Source organism: Vombatus ursinus, unplaced genomic scaffold, assembly GCF_900497805.2.
Source record: "Vombatus ursinus unplaced genomic scaffold, bare-nosed wombat genome assembly UNPS02009835.1, whole genome shotgun sequence".
In the NCBI taxonomy this organism is placed as follows: Eukaryota; Metazoa; Chordata; class Mammalia; order Diprotodontia; family Vombatidae; genus Vombatus; species Vombatus ursinus.
Window position 1 is genome coordinate 18323639 of NW_020949613.1, and position 18255 is coordinate 18341893.

Here is an 18255-nt window from a genome sequence, read left to right on the forward strand (position 1 = left end):
CCCATCTCCTACCAAAAAATCTTCTTCTCTCAAGGTAGGAGAAAAAGGACTGAATCAATGGCACTCTGGGGAATGCTTCTATGTCAATACCTAAAACTCATGGGAACTTAGGAGCTACTGAGAAAGACTGTCCACCAGCAAGCAGCCCCTCTCTCCTTGCTCCATTTATAAGCCTTTTTTAGAAGGGCCCCAAAAGAAAAATCAAAATCACTTTGAAATTTGGCAAAGAATATGAAGCCAATGGGTGATCAAACTCCTAACCAAACTGAAGCAATGATAGGTGGAATTGGTTTCGTGTATGGCTTCAAAACAGATTTTCTATGGTAAGTAAATCCTGTATGTTGACAGTTTCAACACTATCATCTACAGATATTCCCAGAAAAGGCAAAACAGCAACTTCAGAGTTTCACAGGGCTAGAAAATAAACTAGGTCAGCTCCTTCATTTTACAGCTGAGGGAACTGATGCTTCTTTTTTTAGGCCTTAGAAAAGGTGAAAATATGAGAAAGGCAAATGCACACAAAACAGCATAATGTCTATTATTTTGCAAGGGGATCTTGAAATTTAAGGAATTGGCCCTAAAGAGTCATCCACGGATCTTGATGAATGCCAACAGGAAGCAAGAGTGGTTGGGTGTGTTTGAAATCTAATTTATGTTCTATTTCCTTTTATAAGCAGAATCTCTAAGATTGTACTTTCTTAGACATGATCTTATAAAGCTTTGTTCCTTATAAATCACTCTTTAGAAGATTCTTTGATGAGAGCATCTTGGTCTTCTCTGAAGTTACTGCCATCATATCAGCAAGAATGCCTTCTTTGTCTCTACTCAACAGTAATGTCAACGCTAAGAATAACTTAACCTCATTTTCATTCATATGACCACATGCTTCCAGAAAGAAAAAAAAATATGATGAAATATCTGAAACTGAATTCTGGATAATTGTGTTTCAGTTAATCAACATGACATATTTTGGATCACTAAACTAATGTGCCTTATCAGCTACTATAAGATAAAATACTCTCCATTACTTTTTCCTCCTCACCCCTAAATAGATTTTTCCATTTAAATGTTTTTATTGCATTTTTTAGCCTTATTTTAGGTAATAGGAAGGAAATTGATGGATTTTTAAAAGACCTACAGGCAGTAAGAACCACTGACAAATACTTCATTGGCCAAAGCATTCAATTTGATATAGAGCTTCTCATTCTCCCCTTCCTGGGTGGTAACAGCTAAATTCTGTTGTTAAAGGGAAAAGAGAAATACAGAGGGGAGGGCATGGAAAGAGGCTCAAAAAATGAACACAGATAATCAAGTCCATCCTGTTAATACTTCATTAAATTTATCATACACCTTTTAAACAAATCGTACAATATAGAAGCTCTTGCTTTCAGGTACAATCCTCATTTTTGTTTCTTGTATATTGAAATGTTTGTGTTTGTTGATTTTTGCTAAGTCTATAATTCAAAAGAAAAATTTGTAAATAAAGAGAAAAAAACCACTGCATTTTGAAGACACACAAAGTCATTATAATTCTTGATTTGATTTTTTAATGACATCTTTCTTCGTATTTCTTTGAAAGGGTGAAACTGGACAGCCTGGATTTCCAGGATCAGTTGGTCCTAAAGGACAAAAGGGAGAAATGGTAAGTATTTAAGACATGAGTGAAAGAAGGAATCTTCTAAATAGTGTTATCACTTTGCTGAATCTGTGTCAATTCTACATTCTTTAATTGTGTATCTTTTAAAGAAATATTATTCAGCCAAAATAAACCAGAAAATAAGCACATAAGTCACTCAATCAGTTAGGATTTATTAGGCAACTATTATGATCAAGGCATTATGCCAGATATTGAAGATAAAAATACTATAGTGAGACACTGCAAGTCCTTATGGGTCTTGGATTTTACTGTGGGTCTTGGATTTTACTATTAGACTTAGATTTCACATACAACATGTTCACGGATAAGTAAATACTAGATAAAAATGCCCAAAAAATGAATATAGTGATTAGGGAAGGGTCATTATAAATGAACGAGGTAGACGGGACTTAAACCTTGAAAGGAATTAGTAGTTCTAAGGGACAAGGAGGAATACTATTCCAGGCAGGAAGCCCAACCAGTGCAAAAACTTCAAGAGATGGGATGTTGTATACAGAGAACCACAGCAAGTAGGTCAATTTGGCTGAAGCAAAAAGTGTGTAAGAGGAAGTAATATGTAATCCACCTGAAAAGATTCTGGAGCCAGATTGTGAAGGGCTTTAACTCAGACTGAGGAGTTTTCATTTTATCTATCCTAAAAGCAATGGGGAGCCACTGAAGCTTTAAATTTTCAAGAAAAATATCCAGACTATGGTTCTAACCTCTCTAAAAAATTGGAAAACTTTCTCACCTATTTAGTCAACTATTCATTGGCCTAAAATGGTGCTCATGCTTAATCTAGAGTCAAAGCAACCAGCATTTATTAAACTCCTACAATGTGCCAGGCCCTGGACTAAATGCTCGAGGGAGAATCAAGGTGTTATCTTAAGTCTAATTTGAACCCATCCAAACATTTTCCTGGCCAACCTCATTTAGAATTTAATTCTCTCTAGTGGAAAACAAACAAACAACAGTATAGTTCATATTCAAATGCAACTGCACAAAGTGATTGTATAAGTCATAGTTTTAAGAAGTGACATGCTTTTTAGTTTTATCTTAGGCAAGAAAGAAAATGGGTCTCAAAAATGTTTAAAAAGTTTTCATCATTGACAAAATTAAATAAGCAATGTCAATCATTTTTTTTCTTCATAGGGTGAGCAAGGAAACGTTGGCTTACAAGGAATAAAAGGTGACAAGGTATATATGTGTGATAACTAAGAATAATACTGAAAGTATTTGTATGATTTTTCCAGTACCTTAGCTTAGTAAGTTAGGCACCTTCAGAAGCTGCATTGACTAGTTTAAGCCATTTAAATAGTACTTCAGAATACTCCTATAACTGGATTCATAGGACCTTAGCGCTGGAAAGGAGCTTAGAGGCAAAGCTCCACAGATCCCAAGACCTGGGTATCAAGGTGCCATGACACCTAGTGATTTCTCATAATGCCTGATATTTGTAATGTACTCTTCCCAGAAACTACTGAGAAACTACAGGAATGCTCTTTATTTTTACACCATTAATGTTTTACTATAATGATAACTTAAAAACATCTGTGGTACTCACTTGGGGATTCCTGAGGCTTCCATTATAACTGACCCATTTGTAGGCTTGGTCTCCCTTCACAATGAAAATTTCAGAGAAGAGAAACAATAGACCACTTCAATATCAGTCTGTCCCGATAAAATTTCCAGGGGATCTTTTAAAACTTGCTGCATAGGGGCAGGTAGGTGGTGCAGTGGATAGAGTTCTGGCCTTGGAGTCAGGAGGACCTGAGTTCAAATCCAGCCTCAGACACTTGACACTTATTAGCTGTGTGACCCTGGGCAAGTCACTTAACCCTGATTGCCTCACCCCAATAAAAGTTTCCATATAAAGCTAAAAAAAAAAACCACCTTCGGTATACCTTATAATTTAGTCCCAAGGTGATGCTAATTTGAATTTGGACCTGAAGTTGAGAACCCAGGTTGCAGATGCCACACTATAATAAAACTGCCCTTAAAAAATCCTTGCAAAGAAAAAAACCTATTTGTTTGGCTTCTAAATTTGACAGCTGACTTCTAGATCCAAACTGAATTTATCAAAGCACTGATTTAAAGATCCCTTAGTACAATCCCTTCATTTTACAGGACTGGAAACCTGGACCCACCGAGGTTAAGTGATTTGTCTAAGCTCACCAGCTAGTTAGTGGAAGAACCAGGACTAAAATGCAGGTCACATCACTCCCACATCAGTGGGAATCCAGATTGTAGGCTATAACCCTCTGCATAATATGGCTTCACTTACTGTTTCATTGTTTCCTTCTATTCTAATTGATTGGTCTGATTTAACGTGCTGCCATTATCCTTTAATCCAGATGATTGGATCCTTTTATGGAGATAGCAAAATCTTTCTATTATTTCAGCTGTTTCAGAAATAACAGCATCTCATCTCAGTAATGGGCTAAGCGCAGAAGCAGGCAAAAGAAAGGCAATATGTCTGTGATACATAATGTTAAGAAAACTTAATCAGTTTCTCCAGTTTATTTGAAGAAATTGGGGACATTCAGCCTGAAGATAAGAAGATTTGGTGGGGCACATGATCATTTTTCTCCAAATATGTAAAGAACTGTCATGAAGAAAATAGAATGAATTTGTTCTGTGAGACTCTAGAAGGAAGAAATAGAACCAATGGGAAGAAGTTAAAGGATATAGATTTCAACTCAATATAAAGACTTTCTATCAATTGGAGGTGTCTGGTAGCTCAGTAGATAGAGAACTGAGCCTGGAGTCAGGAGACCTGAGTTCAAATCCAACCTCAGACACTTCCTAACTGTGTGACCCTGCGAAAGTCACTTAACCTGTGATTACCTGACAAAATGGATTCAATAGATTAACTGGAAAAGGAAATAGCAAACCACTCCAGCATCTTTGCCAAGAAAACTGCATGGATAGTAGGTCCTCAGGGTCACAAAAGGTTGGATACAACTGACTGACTGAACAACAACAAAATCAATTGGAGCTATCTAAAAATGGAATGAACTGCTCACATAAGATAGTGAGTTCTATGTCCCTGGAAATGTTCAGTCAATAACTCAATAACATGCATTGAAGTGCCCACTACACAGGCAGCTAGGTGGCTCAGTGAATAGAGCACTAAACCTATAGTCAGAAAGAGCTGTGTTCAAATCCAGCCTTACACACTTATAACTCTGTGACCCTGGGCAAATTACTTAACCTCTGTCTGATTCAATTTTCTCAACTGTAAAATGGGGATAATAATAGCACTTCTATCTCACAGAGTTGTTATGGGGATCAAATGAGATAATATTTGTAAACACTTACTACAGTGCCTAGTACATAGTAGGCAGTTTAATAAATGCTTGTTTTCCTTTCCCTCTCCCTTCTGTTTGATAGGCACTGTGCGAAGGACTGGTTTTACAAAGAAAGCCAAAAAACCAGAAACAAAATAAACAGAAAACATTCCTGCATTGAAAAAGCTCAGTCTAATAGGAAAGACAACATTCAAGCAATCATGTACAAACAAGTTACAGACAGGATAAGTTGGAGGGAGTATCAGAGGGAGAGCAGAAAGGTTAAGGAGACCTAAGAAATGCTTCTTGTATAAGGTTGGACCTTTACTGAGACTTGAATGAAGCCAGGAGAGCCAAGAGACAAAGTTGAGGTGGGAAAGAGTTTCACTGCCAGTGAAATTTTCAAAAGTTAAGATTGTGCTATGCATGAGGATCAGCAAGGAAGCCAGTATTTCTGGATCACAGGTTGTGTGTGTGGAGGTGGGGAGGTTAGTTGTGGGGTAGAGAAGTAAGGGTAAGAAAACTGGAAAAGGTAGGACAAATTTTAAAGGACTTTAAAATCCAAATACAGGATTTTGTATTTGATCCTGGAGGTAATAGGGAGCCACTGGAGTTTAATGAACAGGGAAGGGGGTAACACAGTCAGACCTGCTCTCTAGGAAGATCAGTTTGATAGACAAATGGAGGATGGTCAGAAGTCTTATGGCAGAGAGATCAACTGGAAGGCTATTACAATAGTCCAGAGATAAATTAACGAAGGCCTGGACCGGCATGGTAGCAGTGTCAAAGTAGATAGTGGAGCATATAAAAGAGATGTTACAAAGGTAGAATTGATAGAAATCAACAACAGGTAGGATATAGTCAGGGTGAGAGAGAGTGAGGAAGCAAGGATGACACCTCATTGTCTGGGGGATTGGTGAAACCCTCAGCAGTAATACAGAAGTTCAGAAGAGGAGAGGGTTTGAGGTGAAAATGAATTAGGCCAATTTTGGACGTGTTAAATTTAAGAGGTCTGTAAAATGGGGATAATAATAGCACTTCTATCTCACAGAGTTGTTATGGGGATCAAATGAGATAATATTTGGAAAGCACTTACTACAGTGCCTAGCACATAGTGGGCAGTTTAATAAATGCTTGTTTTCCTTTCCCTCTCCCTTCTGGTTGATAGCCGCTGTGCTAAGGACTGGTGATACAAAGAAAGCCAAAAAACAAAAACAAAACAAACAGAAAACATTCCCTGCATTGAAAAATCTCAGTCTCCTTTCTTCCCCATCTTGATCCTTGTTGAACCAACATCCAGTTATGGATGTCCAGTCAACAGTTGAAGATAAGAAATGGAAGTCAGGAGAGGCATTAGGTCTAGACAAATAAATCTAAGAATCATCTGAATAGAAATGGTAATTAAATTCATGAGAGCTAATGAGATCACCAAGTGAAATAGTAAAGAGGGAGAAGAGAAGAGGGCCCAGAATGGAACCTTTGGGAACACCCACAGTTAGTTAGCATGAATGAGATGAAAAGTCAGCAAAGGAAATTGAGAAGGAGCAGTCAGACAGGTAGGAGGTGAGCTCAGAGAGGATAGTGTCACAAAATCTCTTAAAAATAAAGTAGCCGGGGGCAGCTAGGTGGCAGAGGGATAGAGCACTGGCCTTAGAGTCAGGAGGACCTGAGTTCAAATCTGGCCTCAGACACTTACTAGCTGTGTGACCCTGGGCAAGTCACTTAATCCCAATTGCCTAAAAAAAGAGAGACAGAGAATAGCCACCTACAGAAAAACAGAGCACAAACAACTATAGTATAATCTTACATAGATGCATAAGAATGTATATGTGTATGATTAGAGATATCTGTGTATGTCTATATGTATGCATATATATGTGAATGTGTATATATGTGTGTATATGTATATATATACATACACATATGGGCATATATATGCTTAATTGTAGCCTTCTGGCAGGGGAGGAAGGGGGGAAATAAAGTAAAAAGTACACAGCAGAGAACAAAATAAAACCTATGAGGAAGTAAAGAAAAGATGGACAGCTCTGAGCGCAATGTGTAGTATTTATTATATAGGCTTTCTTGAAATGGAAATTTATTGCTTTGTATTTTGAATCCTCTCTTATGTTCTGCTGTGCACATGGCAATTTTTTTTTCTTTTCTTATTTTGTATTTAAGTTAGTTTCTTTTTTCTTTTCCTATTTTGTATTTAAGTTTAAAATTTAAAAAAAATTTTAAAAAAGTTAAAGCAGGAAAAAACAGAAGTAGGAAAGAGAACAGAGTGATCAACCTTTTCATAGGCTGCAGAGGGATCAAGAAAGAAAAATATCAGTAGATTTGGCAATTAAAAAATCATTGGTAACTTTGAAGATAACTGTTTCAGGTGAATTATGAGGTTGGAATCTAAAGTATAGACAGTAGAAGTAGAGGCATTTATTGTAGACTGCCTTCTCAAGGAGTTTAGCCACAAAAAAGATAGAGAAAAATGGGATGATGGCTGGCTTGGATGGATGGATCAAGTAAGGAGTTTTTGAGGATGGGGGAGAAATGGGCATATTTGTAGGTAGTAGGAAGTAGCCAATAGAAATGGAGAGATTAAAGATAAGTGAGAGCATGAGGATGATAGAGCAATCTGCTGGGGGAGATAGGATAGAATGGGATCACTTTCACATATACAGGGATTTGTCTTGACAAGAAAGGCACTTCATCATGTGAAACACAGGTGAGGAAGATAATGGTTGAAGGGCATTTGAGTGATGGGAGATATGGAGAGAAGAGGAAGCTCTAGAATGTTCTCTAGTTTTTCAGCAAAATATGAGGCAAGGATCTCATCTAAGAGAGTTGGGGAGGAAGAACCCTGAAAAGCTTAAGGAGTTATCAAAAATTTGGAAGAACCACTGTGGTAAGTGGGATAGTGAGTTAACTAGGAAGGCGTGAAAGGATGGACTTTCTGCAATCAGGGTCTAGTTGAGTTTATTGTAACAGACATTTATAGTGAATCCAGTTAGCATAGTTTTGTAATTTTCTGCAGCTTTGTTCATCAGCATGTAAGTAGGAGCAAAAGTGGCAGATGATGAGAGTCATCCAAGACTGAGGCTTAGCAAGGGAGATCTTCAGTAGGTAAAGGGGCAAGGGACTTAAGAGAAGGGGATAGTGTAAGGTTGAATTGGTTTAACAAGGATCAAGATGGGGAAGAAAGGAGACTGTAGCCAGTGCTGAGGTGATGGCATTGGAAAGAACTGAGGGGCTGAGGAATTGGAGGTCACAGTGAGGATGAAGAATAGGGTTAGGAGATGCAAGGCAGAAGAAGAGGCAGGATGACAACAGATTTTAAGATAAAGGAATTTCAGAGTTCATAAATAGTAAAGTGGAGTATTTGTGGATAATGAAAGATCAAAGGAATGCTCACCTTCCTCATTACCACCTCCTGGCTTCTTTCAAGTTCTAGTTAAAATCCCCCCTTCTACAGGATTCCTTTCCCATTTCTGAGTTTTCCCTCTTTAGACTATTTCGAATTTGCTCTGTAAATAATTTGATTGTACATAGTTATTTGCATGTTCTCTCCCATTAGATTGTGAGCACCTTGAGAGCAGGGGCTGTCTTTTTCTTTCATTGTATCCCTGGTGCTTAGCAAAATGCCTGGCACATAGTAGGCACTTAATGTGATTACTGACTGACTGACCATCTCTGTGTGTCCCAGAAGTCGGGGGGAGGAACAGGTTGTGAGACATGATTAGTTTGAGTAATTGGGAAATTAGGGTATTTGAGGGAATACAAATATGTATATAGAAATACCCTAGTGTGAGGTAGGAGTTGGGAAGAAGATAAGTACTATGAGTCAGGCACTACACTAGTTGAGAAAAGAAGGAGATTCTGGAGGCCAGTAGACAACAGTTAATGGTATCTCAACTGGGTGTTAAATATGAATTGCATAAACCTCAAAGAAGGAGAAATTACTGAATGATGGTGGTAGAGGGGAAGCCCAGAAGTGGCTCTGGTGGGCAAGGAGCATTTCAATCCCTTACCTCTACTAGTGAACCATGGGGTAAGAGTGAAAGCAAAACCAGTGCTAGTGAGCATGTCTAGGCAGTGGCTGGATAGCCATCTGTGAAAGACTCTTTGAGGATTTGATTAGATGATCTCTGAAGTCTCTTCAAATTCCCAACATTCTGGGATTTTTTTTAACATTACATCAGTCGTACAAGCTTCAAAATGTATGTACCATACAACCAATTTAATGACTAGCTACATTTTTCTTCTCATTTCATTTTTTTAAATACAATTATTGCTGAAGAAAATCAGGAGAAGACTGGGAATGTCATGTTAGCTGTTACTGCGCCATATGTGAAAATGGGGCAACATGAACAAAATAAATATTGTTGATGGATGAATAACTGAATGAGCTGTTGCACACTCAGGAGCATAGTGTTGCCATAGATACAGAGAGTCAGTCTGATTTATGAAACGCACCAATATATCTCACATTCCTACCTTAGACAATTCTCTCTAGGTCCATTTAGGTCTCAAGGCTACCTTCAGCTTAAAACAAACTGTTATACTACAACCCACTCACCTGTCAAAAGACTCTGTCCTTCTCCCCCAAAAGAGGAGCCTGGAAGAGGAGAAAATGACCTGTGCCAGGGCTCACCAGGGAGAAGGTCAGGGTTATCAAAAGCCTCATGCAGTCTCCCACATGCAAGACGTACGTCTCTCTGGCCATCTCCATGCTATGTCACATCTCTCAACTTCAACCTTTGGCCTACAATCTGGCACTCTATCTCCTACCCTGAGTTCCTTATTGGTTAGAGTTAATCATATTTAGTCGCATCCTGACCCACCATGTTATTCTCTGGACATTTTAATGCCATGCCACCATGTTTATACCACCTTCCTCACCCTCCTTCTTTCTCTTTTCACTCTGGGAACAGTAGTGAAATCAACAAAACCATTCCTTGAAATGATATGTCTTTCAATTGCCTGATGACTTAACTCACTATTCCTGTGACTTCCCAGATTCACTATAGCTACCAATGTCTGAGATGTTGGTTTTATCTATAAGAGGGTAGGCCCTTGAAGGCAGTGATTTATTTTGCTTTTTAAATTTGTATAACCAGCTCTTAGCACAATCCTAGACCCACACTAAGTGCTTAACAAATTCTTTTTTTTAAAAAAAATTCATTTAATTTTAAAATATTTTAGTATTTTACCAAGCAAATAAATATTAAAACTAGCACATTTAGAAAAATCATGATTCTATACATTTAAACATATCTTTACCTATTTTAAAGCATTCAAACTAAGAATTCCATTAACTTCTCATCACCTCAAATTAGTTCCAAATGTATAAGATAAAATAGAAGAAAAACAAAATAAAGACAGGAAAGGAAAGATATCCTCACAGGGAAAATCACCTCAAATAAATGCAAAATGAATGATAGAAGAAATGAGTAAAGAAAAAAGTCTGTAATACAATTAATAAATATTATGAGACAAACTAAAAAATGCAATCAGAAAGAATACTTCTGGGGTATGTCAGTCTGTTCTTTTATAACCTTATTTACCACCTCTTCAACTTTCCAAGCCAAAGTGCTCTTCCCTGGCTACCACTTCCCTATGCATATTGTTTCCCCAGTTAGAATATAAACTCTTTAAAGCCAGGAGCATCTTTGCTTATGTATTTGTATCTCCAGCACTTAACACTGTTTCACACAAAGTGTTTAATAAATGCTCTATAGAGCATTTGGATCTACAGAAATATTTTTCAGAGAAATATCTGACATAAAGATGGAACTAAAATAAATGAAGGATAATGGCCATTGTTAGCTACAGGGAAGCGATGAGAAAATGTACCTTCCTCTCTTTGTTGAAAAGGTGGGGGACCACAAGTATGGAATATTGCATATACTGTCATATGTAGTTGTGCTGTTTCATTTTGCTGGGCAAAATTTGTTACAAGGGAAGCTTCATTGGAGAGGAGAGGAGGAGAATATTTAGAAATGAATGTGACATTAAAAGGCATCAATAAAATTTTAGTCAACTGAAATAAATGGAAAAAATGAGATTCAAAAGTTTGGAACATTTAATTTAAAACCTCATTTAAAAAGTAGAGGAGTAAATTAATTTAAAAATTTTTTTAAAAACAAGCAAAAAAAAGTAGAGGAATACGATTGTTCTTCTTATAACACCACACCTCCACCAGGTAAGGAAGAGGTAAGGAAATGGAAAGAGAGAGTAACTTCCAAACCATACTCCCACCTAGACATGGCTAAAAGGTAAAGAATAGTGGAAGGATTATATCAATATAGGAAGAATCCCTGGTTTCTATGTTTTGTGTGAATGGAGGAGAGCATTTGTATGGAGGTCTGTGCAAAGTCTAGGATTGGATTGATACTAATGAGCTAATTATAAAAACAATATAAGACGATGTGGTGGATGGAAAGCAAAACAATTCTAATCATGTATATGAATGTACTAGACTGCAAACTAGGAAAAATCTTTCCAATAAATATTTCTGATAAAAATTTAATATCCAAAATCTTAAGGGAAGGGTAACAAACTTATGTATTAAGAGTGATGCTCCAATGAATAAGTGGCCAAAAGAGACGAACAATTAGTTTTTGAAAGAAGCACAGACTATCAACAACCATTTGAAAGACTACTCAAAATCAGGGAAATTAAATTAAAACAATTCAGTGGCATTATCTTATATGTATAAAATTGGCAATGATGCTAAAAGATGAAAAACCTCATTGTTGGTGGATCTGTGGGAAAACAAGCATGCTGATGTTAACGGAGCTGGGAAGTGGTAACTATTTTGGAAAACACCTTAGAATTCTGAGAAAAAAAATTGCAAAATTGTTTATTCCATTTGACTCCATCAAGTTTACTACAAGACTAATGCTATAAAGGGATCACTAACAAGAAAAAAAAGATCTATCTTTATAATAATATTCACAGTTAGATATACTAGCTATAGGGTCTTGGACCCCCATTATCATTCTCTTACTCCTCATTTCTAGCCATCTCTTCTATGGCCTCAATAACCACTACATTCAGGAACTACAAATTACCAGATTAATGCCACTATTATTCCTGGATAGATTGTGTCTCCATTCACTATTCTTTTAACTTTTGGACTAGAGTTCTCCTGCTTGGTCACCACTCACCTATATGTGTAGTCTATCTCATTATAATGTAAGCTCCTTGAGGGCAGGGGCTTTGTTTGCTTTTTTTTGTCTTAGTATCCCCAAACCTTAATACAATGCTTGGCACATAGTAAGTGCTTAATAATTGTATTTTATTCGTTTACATTCATAGCATAAAATCTGCAGGCAGATGACTAGAACTAAAAACATAACCAAAGAATAGCTGAATAAAATGTGGTATATGAATGTAACAGAATATTGAATTGTAATGAATGATGCATATGAAGAAATCAAAGAGATGGGGAGAAATATACATAGATGCAAAGTAAAGAAAGTAGAGTCAAAAGAATTACAGACAAGCCAACTGCAACCATTTAAATTTTTAAAAGTGTTAAGAAGCAGCAAATCTCAAATTATAGTGTTCCTTATTAAAGTTAAAGCCCACTGACCTCCTTTGTTTTAGCATATGGTAAATAATCAAAGTATAGAGAAAAACTATAAATCATTCATTTATTTTTTTAAAGTGCTTTCATTGATTATATTTTGTTTTTTATCAACTTTGTTAAAGTTTATCAATAATAATAAATTAAAAGGTAATTCAAGATAATGGTCTGCTACTTCATGGCTCTAAAACTTTCACACACATTCTGTCTTTCTGATTTTATTTGGACTGTTTTGTCCCCTACATTAATCTCACAGCATTATAATTTGTCAGCTATTCATAACTTCCTAAATAATATTAATGACTAATTGCTTTTCCATTTTATGCATATGAAAAATGTTTTCAAAATTAATTCCAGTGGGCTACTTTTTAATTAGCATAAACTAGCATAGCCATTCTGCATAACATTCTAGTTCATTGTTTTTATGGTTTGGGGTTTGGATTTTTTTTTTCCTGAGATTAAGGCCCCCTGTCTTCCCCAGACTGGAAGTACAACATCCACTCACTTGATGATATGGAAGTTTTGACCTGTTCCATTTCAGACCTAGGTCAGTTCTCCTTTCCTTAGGGTACCATCTCTCTTCCTATGGGTTCCCACAACTGGTGCAAGACTTAATGCTAACATCATATCAGCTCAGTCTACCACACCTTAAAATGCCCAAGTTCTAGCTATGCACCAGCCTTAGACTCCTCCAGTACAGAAACAATATAGTGCTCTCCACAGTGCTAATTTGTTGTTGGCAAATGTTTGTAAAGGAGGGTTCAATTTGGCCTAATATGCAGCCACATTTAAAGAGTTAATGCCTAAAAGTCAATCTATAACATAGTTATAATTGATATGATTTTCTATGCACATATATAGGAAGAACCTTTTACAAAGAGAAGAAAAGGAGATTCATTAAGTAGATATCATCTCCCTTTCAGATGTTTTCCGTTTCTTCTGTTTCCTTTTAGATTTTAGTTGTCATTCCCTAGGTTAGGAGAAGAAAAGTAGACTTGATGACAAAATATATGGATTATAGGAAAGGAAAGAGAATAAAATACTGACAGGGTACAGTGAAGTAGTTGAAAATGGAGGAGCATTTGTTTGGTTATTTCATACTGTGGAGTAGTTAAAGATGGAGGAGCATTTTTACAGTAAATAATGTTGATGGGGGAGTCCATGGGAACTTTATTTGATTCCTGTGAACTCTAAATTTTCTTACTTTAATCTTTGGAAGGTATTGAAGCTTATTAAGTGGTATCATTTATTAGGTTTTTTTTCATTGTTTATTGGGAGTACACATTTTCTTTTGCAATTAGTGATTAGGAATTTATGGTCCTATAAAATCAATCCAACATTGGCAGTTGACTTGGCATTGGCAGTCATGGACTTGGAATCAAAAGACTGAGGTTCAGGTTCCACTTGACCCACTTACTGGCTGTGTGACTATGAGCAGGTTTCTTCACCTCTCTAGTCCTCAGTTCCCATCTGTAAAATGAGGGATCTGGAAGAGATGATCTTTAAGGTCTCTTTCAGCTCCAAATCCTATGATCATATGGTATATTTACATGAAAACAAAATATCTGGGACATGTTAGTTTAAGTGTTTTTCTTGGTTGTTTTTTAGTCATTTGAATTCTCCATGAGAATAGCTAGCACTGAATTATAATAATACTGAGCGGTGTCAAGTGTACAAAAGGTTACATATTAGAATAACATTTTTATTGAAAAATAATGATTATGAGAGAAGTGGAAGAAATGGCACTTATATCAGAAGACAAAATTTTGTAGCTACTGAGGAGAAAGAAAATTAAAAAATTATTATTTACTTAATTTATCCAACGTTTAGATTGTGACTTGTCTGTGAAACTTTATTAGCTTTACCATAGCATCTAAAATTTTCCATCTACTGTATACCAGTCAGTTACTATTCAGATAGACTGAATAATTAGCATTTATCTCTATTTAAATTTAAGCTTATTATTATTTTATTTACAGGGAGAAACTGGGATAAAAGGATCACCAGGAGTGAAGGTAATCTCATTACCATTTTCATTTCTCATCTATAAACTGATAGTGCTTCCTCAAGTTGTTTTGAATATTAAGTAATCATGTTTGGTCTTTCTCAATTTAGGGTGAACCTGGAGATTCTGGTCCCCCTGGACTTGTAGGAAATCCAGGAATTAAGGTATATAAAATTATAGTAGAGATAAAATGAAAAAAAATCCTACATTCTAATTTTCTATTTAAAGCAAAAGATGTGGGTTTGTCGGTCATACATGATTTGATGACTTTACAGTGCTCTCCATGGTGTGTACATTCACTCATTTGTTATACTCACCATATCTGTGCCGTGTGGTCTACAACATAATGTTGATGCTTTGGGGGTTCCAAAGTTGTATGTGCCATTAAATACCTAAAAGTCAAAAGAATCAAGAGAGGCAACAAAAACCATAATCCTTGTTCTCAATCCTTAAAATGATTTCTTTCTACTAGGAAAGGGAATTTAGATGACTTGGTGCCTATACCAATTACCTAGTTTCCAGATTCTTGAATTCCAAGTGTAGGAACCTTTTTGCAGGAGTTTCCCAGCTGCTAGCAGCTGTTGAGTGAGATTAGCAAAGAATATACCCTATTAGTGGATAAGGTATGTGACCCAGGCATCACCTGCTGTTGATAATAGATCTCTTTAAATGGAAACATCGGTAAAGAGTCCCTTTAAGTGTAATGTATACTAAACTGCTATCATGGGACAGTAATATCTATGACAATCACACATTCCTATAGACCAAGGAATTCTTTAATATTTATAAAAGGTATCACTGAAGTCATTATGTGTATTGGGGTTGTTTAGAAATAGTATCTTCTTTGGAGCTAAAACACATATCAGCTTCTTATACAGGGTCAGCAAGGACCAGCAGGCTCCGTAGGACCCAGAGGACCCCCAGCAAATATTGTAAGCATAGAAGAGATCTGTGTTTCTGATTTAGCAAAATGAGATATAATGTACTAAAAGCTTTGGGGAAAAGCTTGCAATAATCCCATCAAAAGCAAAAAATAGTTTCTGAGAATTTTAAGATCTCTTCATGTGACCACTTTATTTTATGTTTTCTGAAGTGTATGATTTTCAGATGGAGCAGGATATGAGTCATCACCTCCACTAAATGCTTGCACCTGCTCGCTTGAAGTCAACAACCAACTGTGACACTAGATCCTTTTAAATATCATTAGCCTACTTAGAGATTCTTTAGAACTATTATTAATTAAATGTTGGTTTTAGACTTCCAGGATATGAAGAAGAAAATGTGAAGCAGTCTTGTAAGATTAAGTAATATTTCCACTGGATTGAAAGAAAAGTGGTCTTGGTGTAGTTACTGGCCAATTATGTCTGAGTCTAAAACATGGAAAAAAGATATCAAAACACCTCTTGCATCAATATACTCATCCAGAACAACAGAAATATCATTAAAGTTGGAATCACAGAATTTAAAGTTGGAAAAGACCTCAGTTAGTCCAACTCATACTCAGAGTCCAACTCAGAGAATCATAGCTCTAATATACCTGACAAATGGCATTCCAATCTATCTTGAATTCCTCCAAAGAAGGGAAATCTACCATTTAGGTTCCAGAATCAGGCGCATGAATTGGGCAGTTAGATCATCTTGCATATTTGGACTACTTTGGTGTTTTTGGTAAAGGTTTGCATATTTACTTTAAATTCTATAGATATGAAATTCTTAAAATGAGATACAGCCTAAAGCTTTCTGTATGTGTTATGGAATTATTCATGCATTCTTATTTTGTAAACACATGTATTATTTACTGGATATCTGTTACTCATTCCCTTCAAATAATTCAAGGCACTTGTATCCAGTGAGAATTTGCTAAATACTGTCATGGGAGAAGGGGATGGGAATAAAGTTGGAACATCAAGGGAGGATATTAGGGAAAGAGAAATTAGGAAAAGGCAAAGAGAGTATCTGTTACAGAGAGCAAATGAAATTTCCAGTATTAAAAACACTTCATCTACTTCATTATCCCCCCAAACTGTTCTTCCTGGAAATACTGCCAAAACAACAAATGTTGTGAATGAGATTTCTTTGGGTAATGGATGTATTTCCCCAGCTGGAGCAGAGACTCAAGAGCAAATTGTCCATAATTTATCATGATGACTTAGGCTCATGTTACCTTGGTCATGTGATGTGTGGAGAAAAGTATTTTATTAATTTTGTCACCTGATAACACAAAAACACTAACCTGATAATAACATGAACAAAATAGCAAAATGTAAGAGATAGGAGAGGAAGGGGGGAATCAAAGGAGAGACAGAGAGAAAGAAGGAGGAAGATGGAAGGAAGGAAGAGAAACAGAAATGTGAGAAATAAAGCAAAAGTTAAAATGATAATGAAAGGGACATTTAAATTAAGTAAGAGAAGAAATAGAAAGGGGGAAAGAAAGAATGAAAGGAAGGGAAAGAGGGAAGTAGGGAAAAAGAAAGGAAGGAAGAGAAAGAAATAAACATAGAGAATGTGAGAAATAAGGAAAAGAGTTAAAGAAAAATAATGAAAGGAATATATAAATTAAACAACAAAAAATAGAAAGGAAGAAAGGAAGAATGAAAGGGAGAGAGAAAAGAGGGAGGAAGGAGAGAAAAAAGAAAGGAAGCAAAAGATGCAGAAAGAAGGAGGAAAAAGAAAGAGAAAAGAGCTGATTCATAAACATAGTAGCTACAGCCACACATTGACTGAGAGGTAAGAATAAGAATAGCTAATATCTCAATCAATCAATTAACATTTATTAAGCACCTACTTGTGCTTAATAAATTGTGTCAGGCATTGTGCACTGGTGATACAAAAAGAGGCAAAAGATAGTACCTGCCCTCAAAGAGCTTACAATCTAATGGGGAAAGATAACATACAAATAAATACATTCAAAGCTAGCTATATACAAGATGAATAGAAAATAATTAATGGAGGAAAGGCATTAGAATTCAGAGGGGTTGGCAAAAGCTTCTAAAAAATAAAAGCAAAAAAGGAAGAAAAGAATATGAAATGCCAATAGGTAAAAAAGATTCCTGTCCTTTTTCCTTCCTAAGGATTGTTGCCATATGTTATAATCAATTTCTCTTGAACCACCATCTCCCTTGTCCATGATGTGACTATGTTCCAAAGCATTTGCTCTCATTTTGACTTTGGCTGAAATTCTTCCAGGAGGGGAATGAGGTCTGTGTCTCCCTTTATCAGTCAATAAGTACATCGACTGTTTCCGCCAGGCCTCACATAAACCAGTAGGCTCAAGTACTCCTACTAGGATTCTCTTACCTGGCCCAATAGATCCCAAATGGTCTAATTTCTCTATACTTCTTTTATTAATGTAACATTCTTAGTATTAAGAATCACAAGAACAAGTATGCCTTAAAATCATTTTTCAATAATTTGTTTCCTTTATTTTGGAATTGCCCAGGGATTACCAGGAGAACATGGTATTCCAGGAAAACAAGGCATTAAAGGAGAAAAGGTAAGATTTCAATTTGATTTTTTTGAACATATTATATATTTTGATATATTTGAAAGATACAGAAAAGCCTTCTTTCAGGAAAGTGAAAAAAAAACAAATCAGGGTTGAATAGGACTGACTCCCAAATACGTATAACATAAAAAATCTATAGACGTAGTGAACTGAGGATCTGTGAAATCTGATAATCCATCTCTGGTTCTGTTACTAAAGCAGTACATTAATAAGAAGCAATTTAACCTGGAA

At 36.1% G+C, this 18255-nt stretch overlaps 1 protein-coding gene across 1 annotated transcript in view; it reads left to right on the forward strand.

The window, feature by feature from the left end:
• The window catches only part of COL19A1 (collagen type XIX alpha 1 chain), a 394072-nt gene that overhangs the window by 285910 nt on the left and 89907 nt on the right, over positions 1–18255 (forward strand). Inside the window, exons 18-23 of the mRNA XM_027852948.1 lie at positions 1580–1642; positions 13376–13415; positions 14498–14529; positions 14630–14683; positions 15398–15451; positions 17959–18012. Of these exons, the coding sequence (XP_027708749.1) occupies positions 1580–1642; positions 13376–13415; positions 14498–14529; positions 14630–14683; positions 15398–15451; positions 17959–18012 (297 nt within the window). The remainder of the gene's footprint in view (positions 1–1579; positions 1643–13375; positions 13416–14497; positions 14530–14629; positions 14684–15397; positions 15452–17958; positions 18013–18255) is intronic.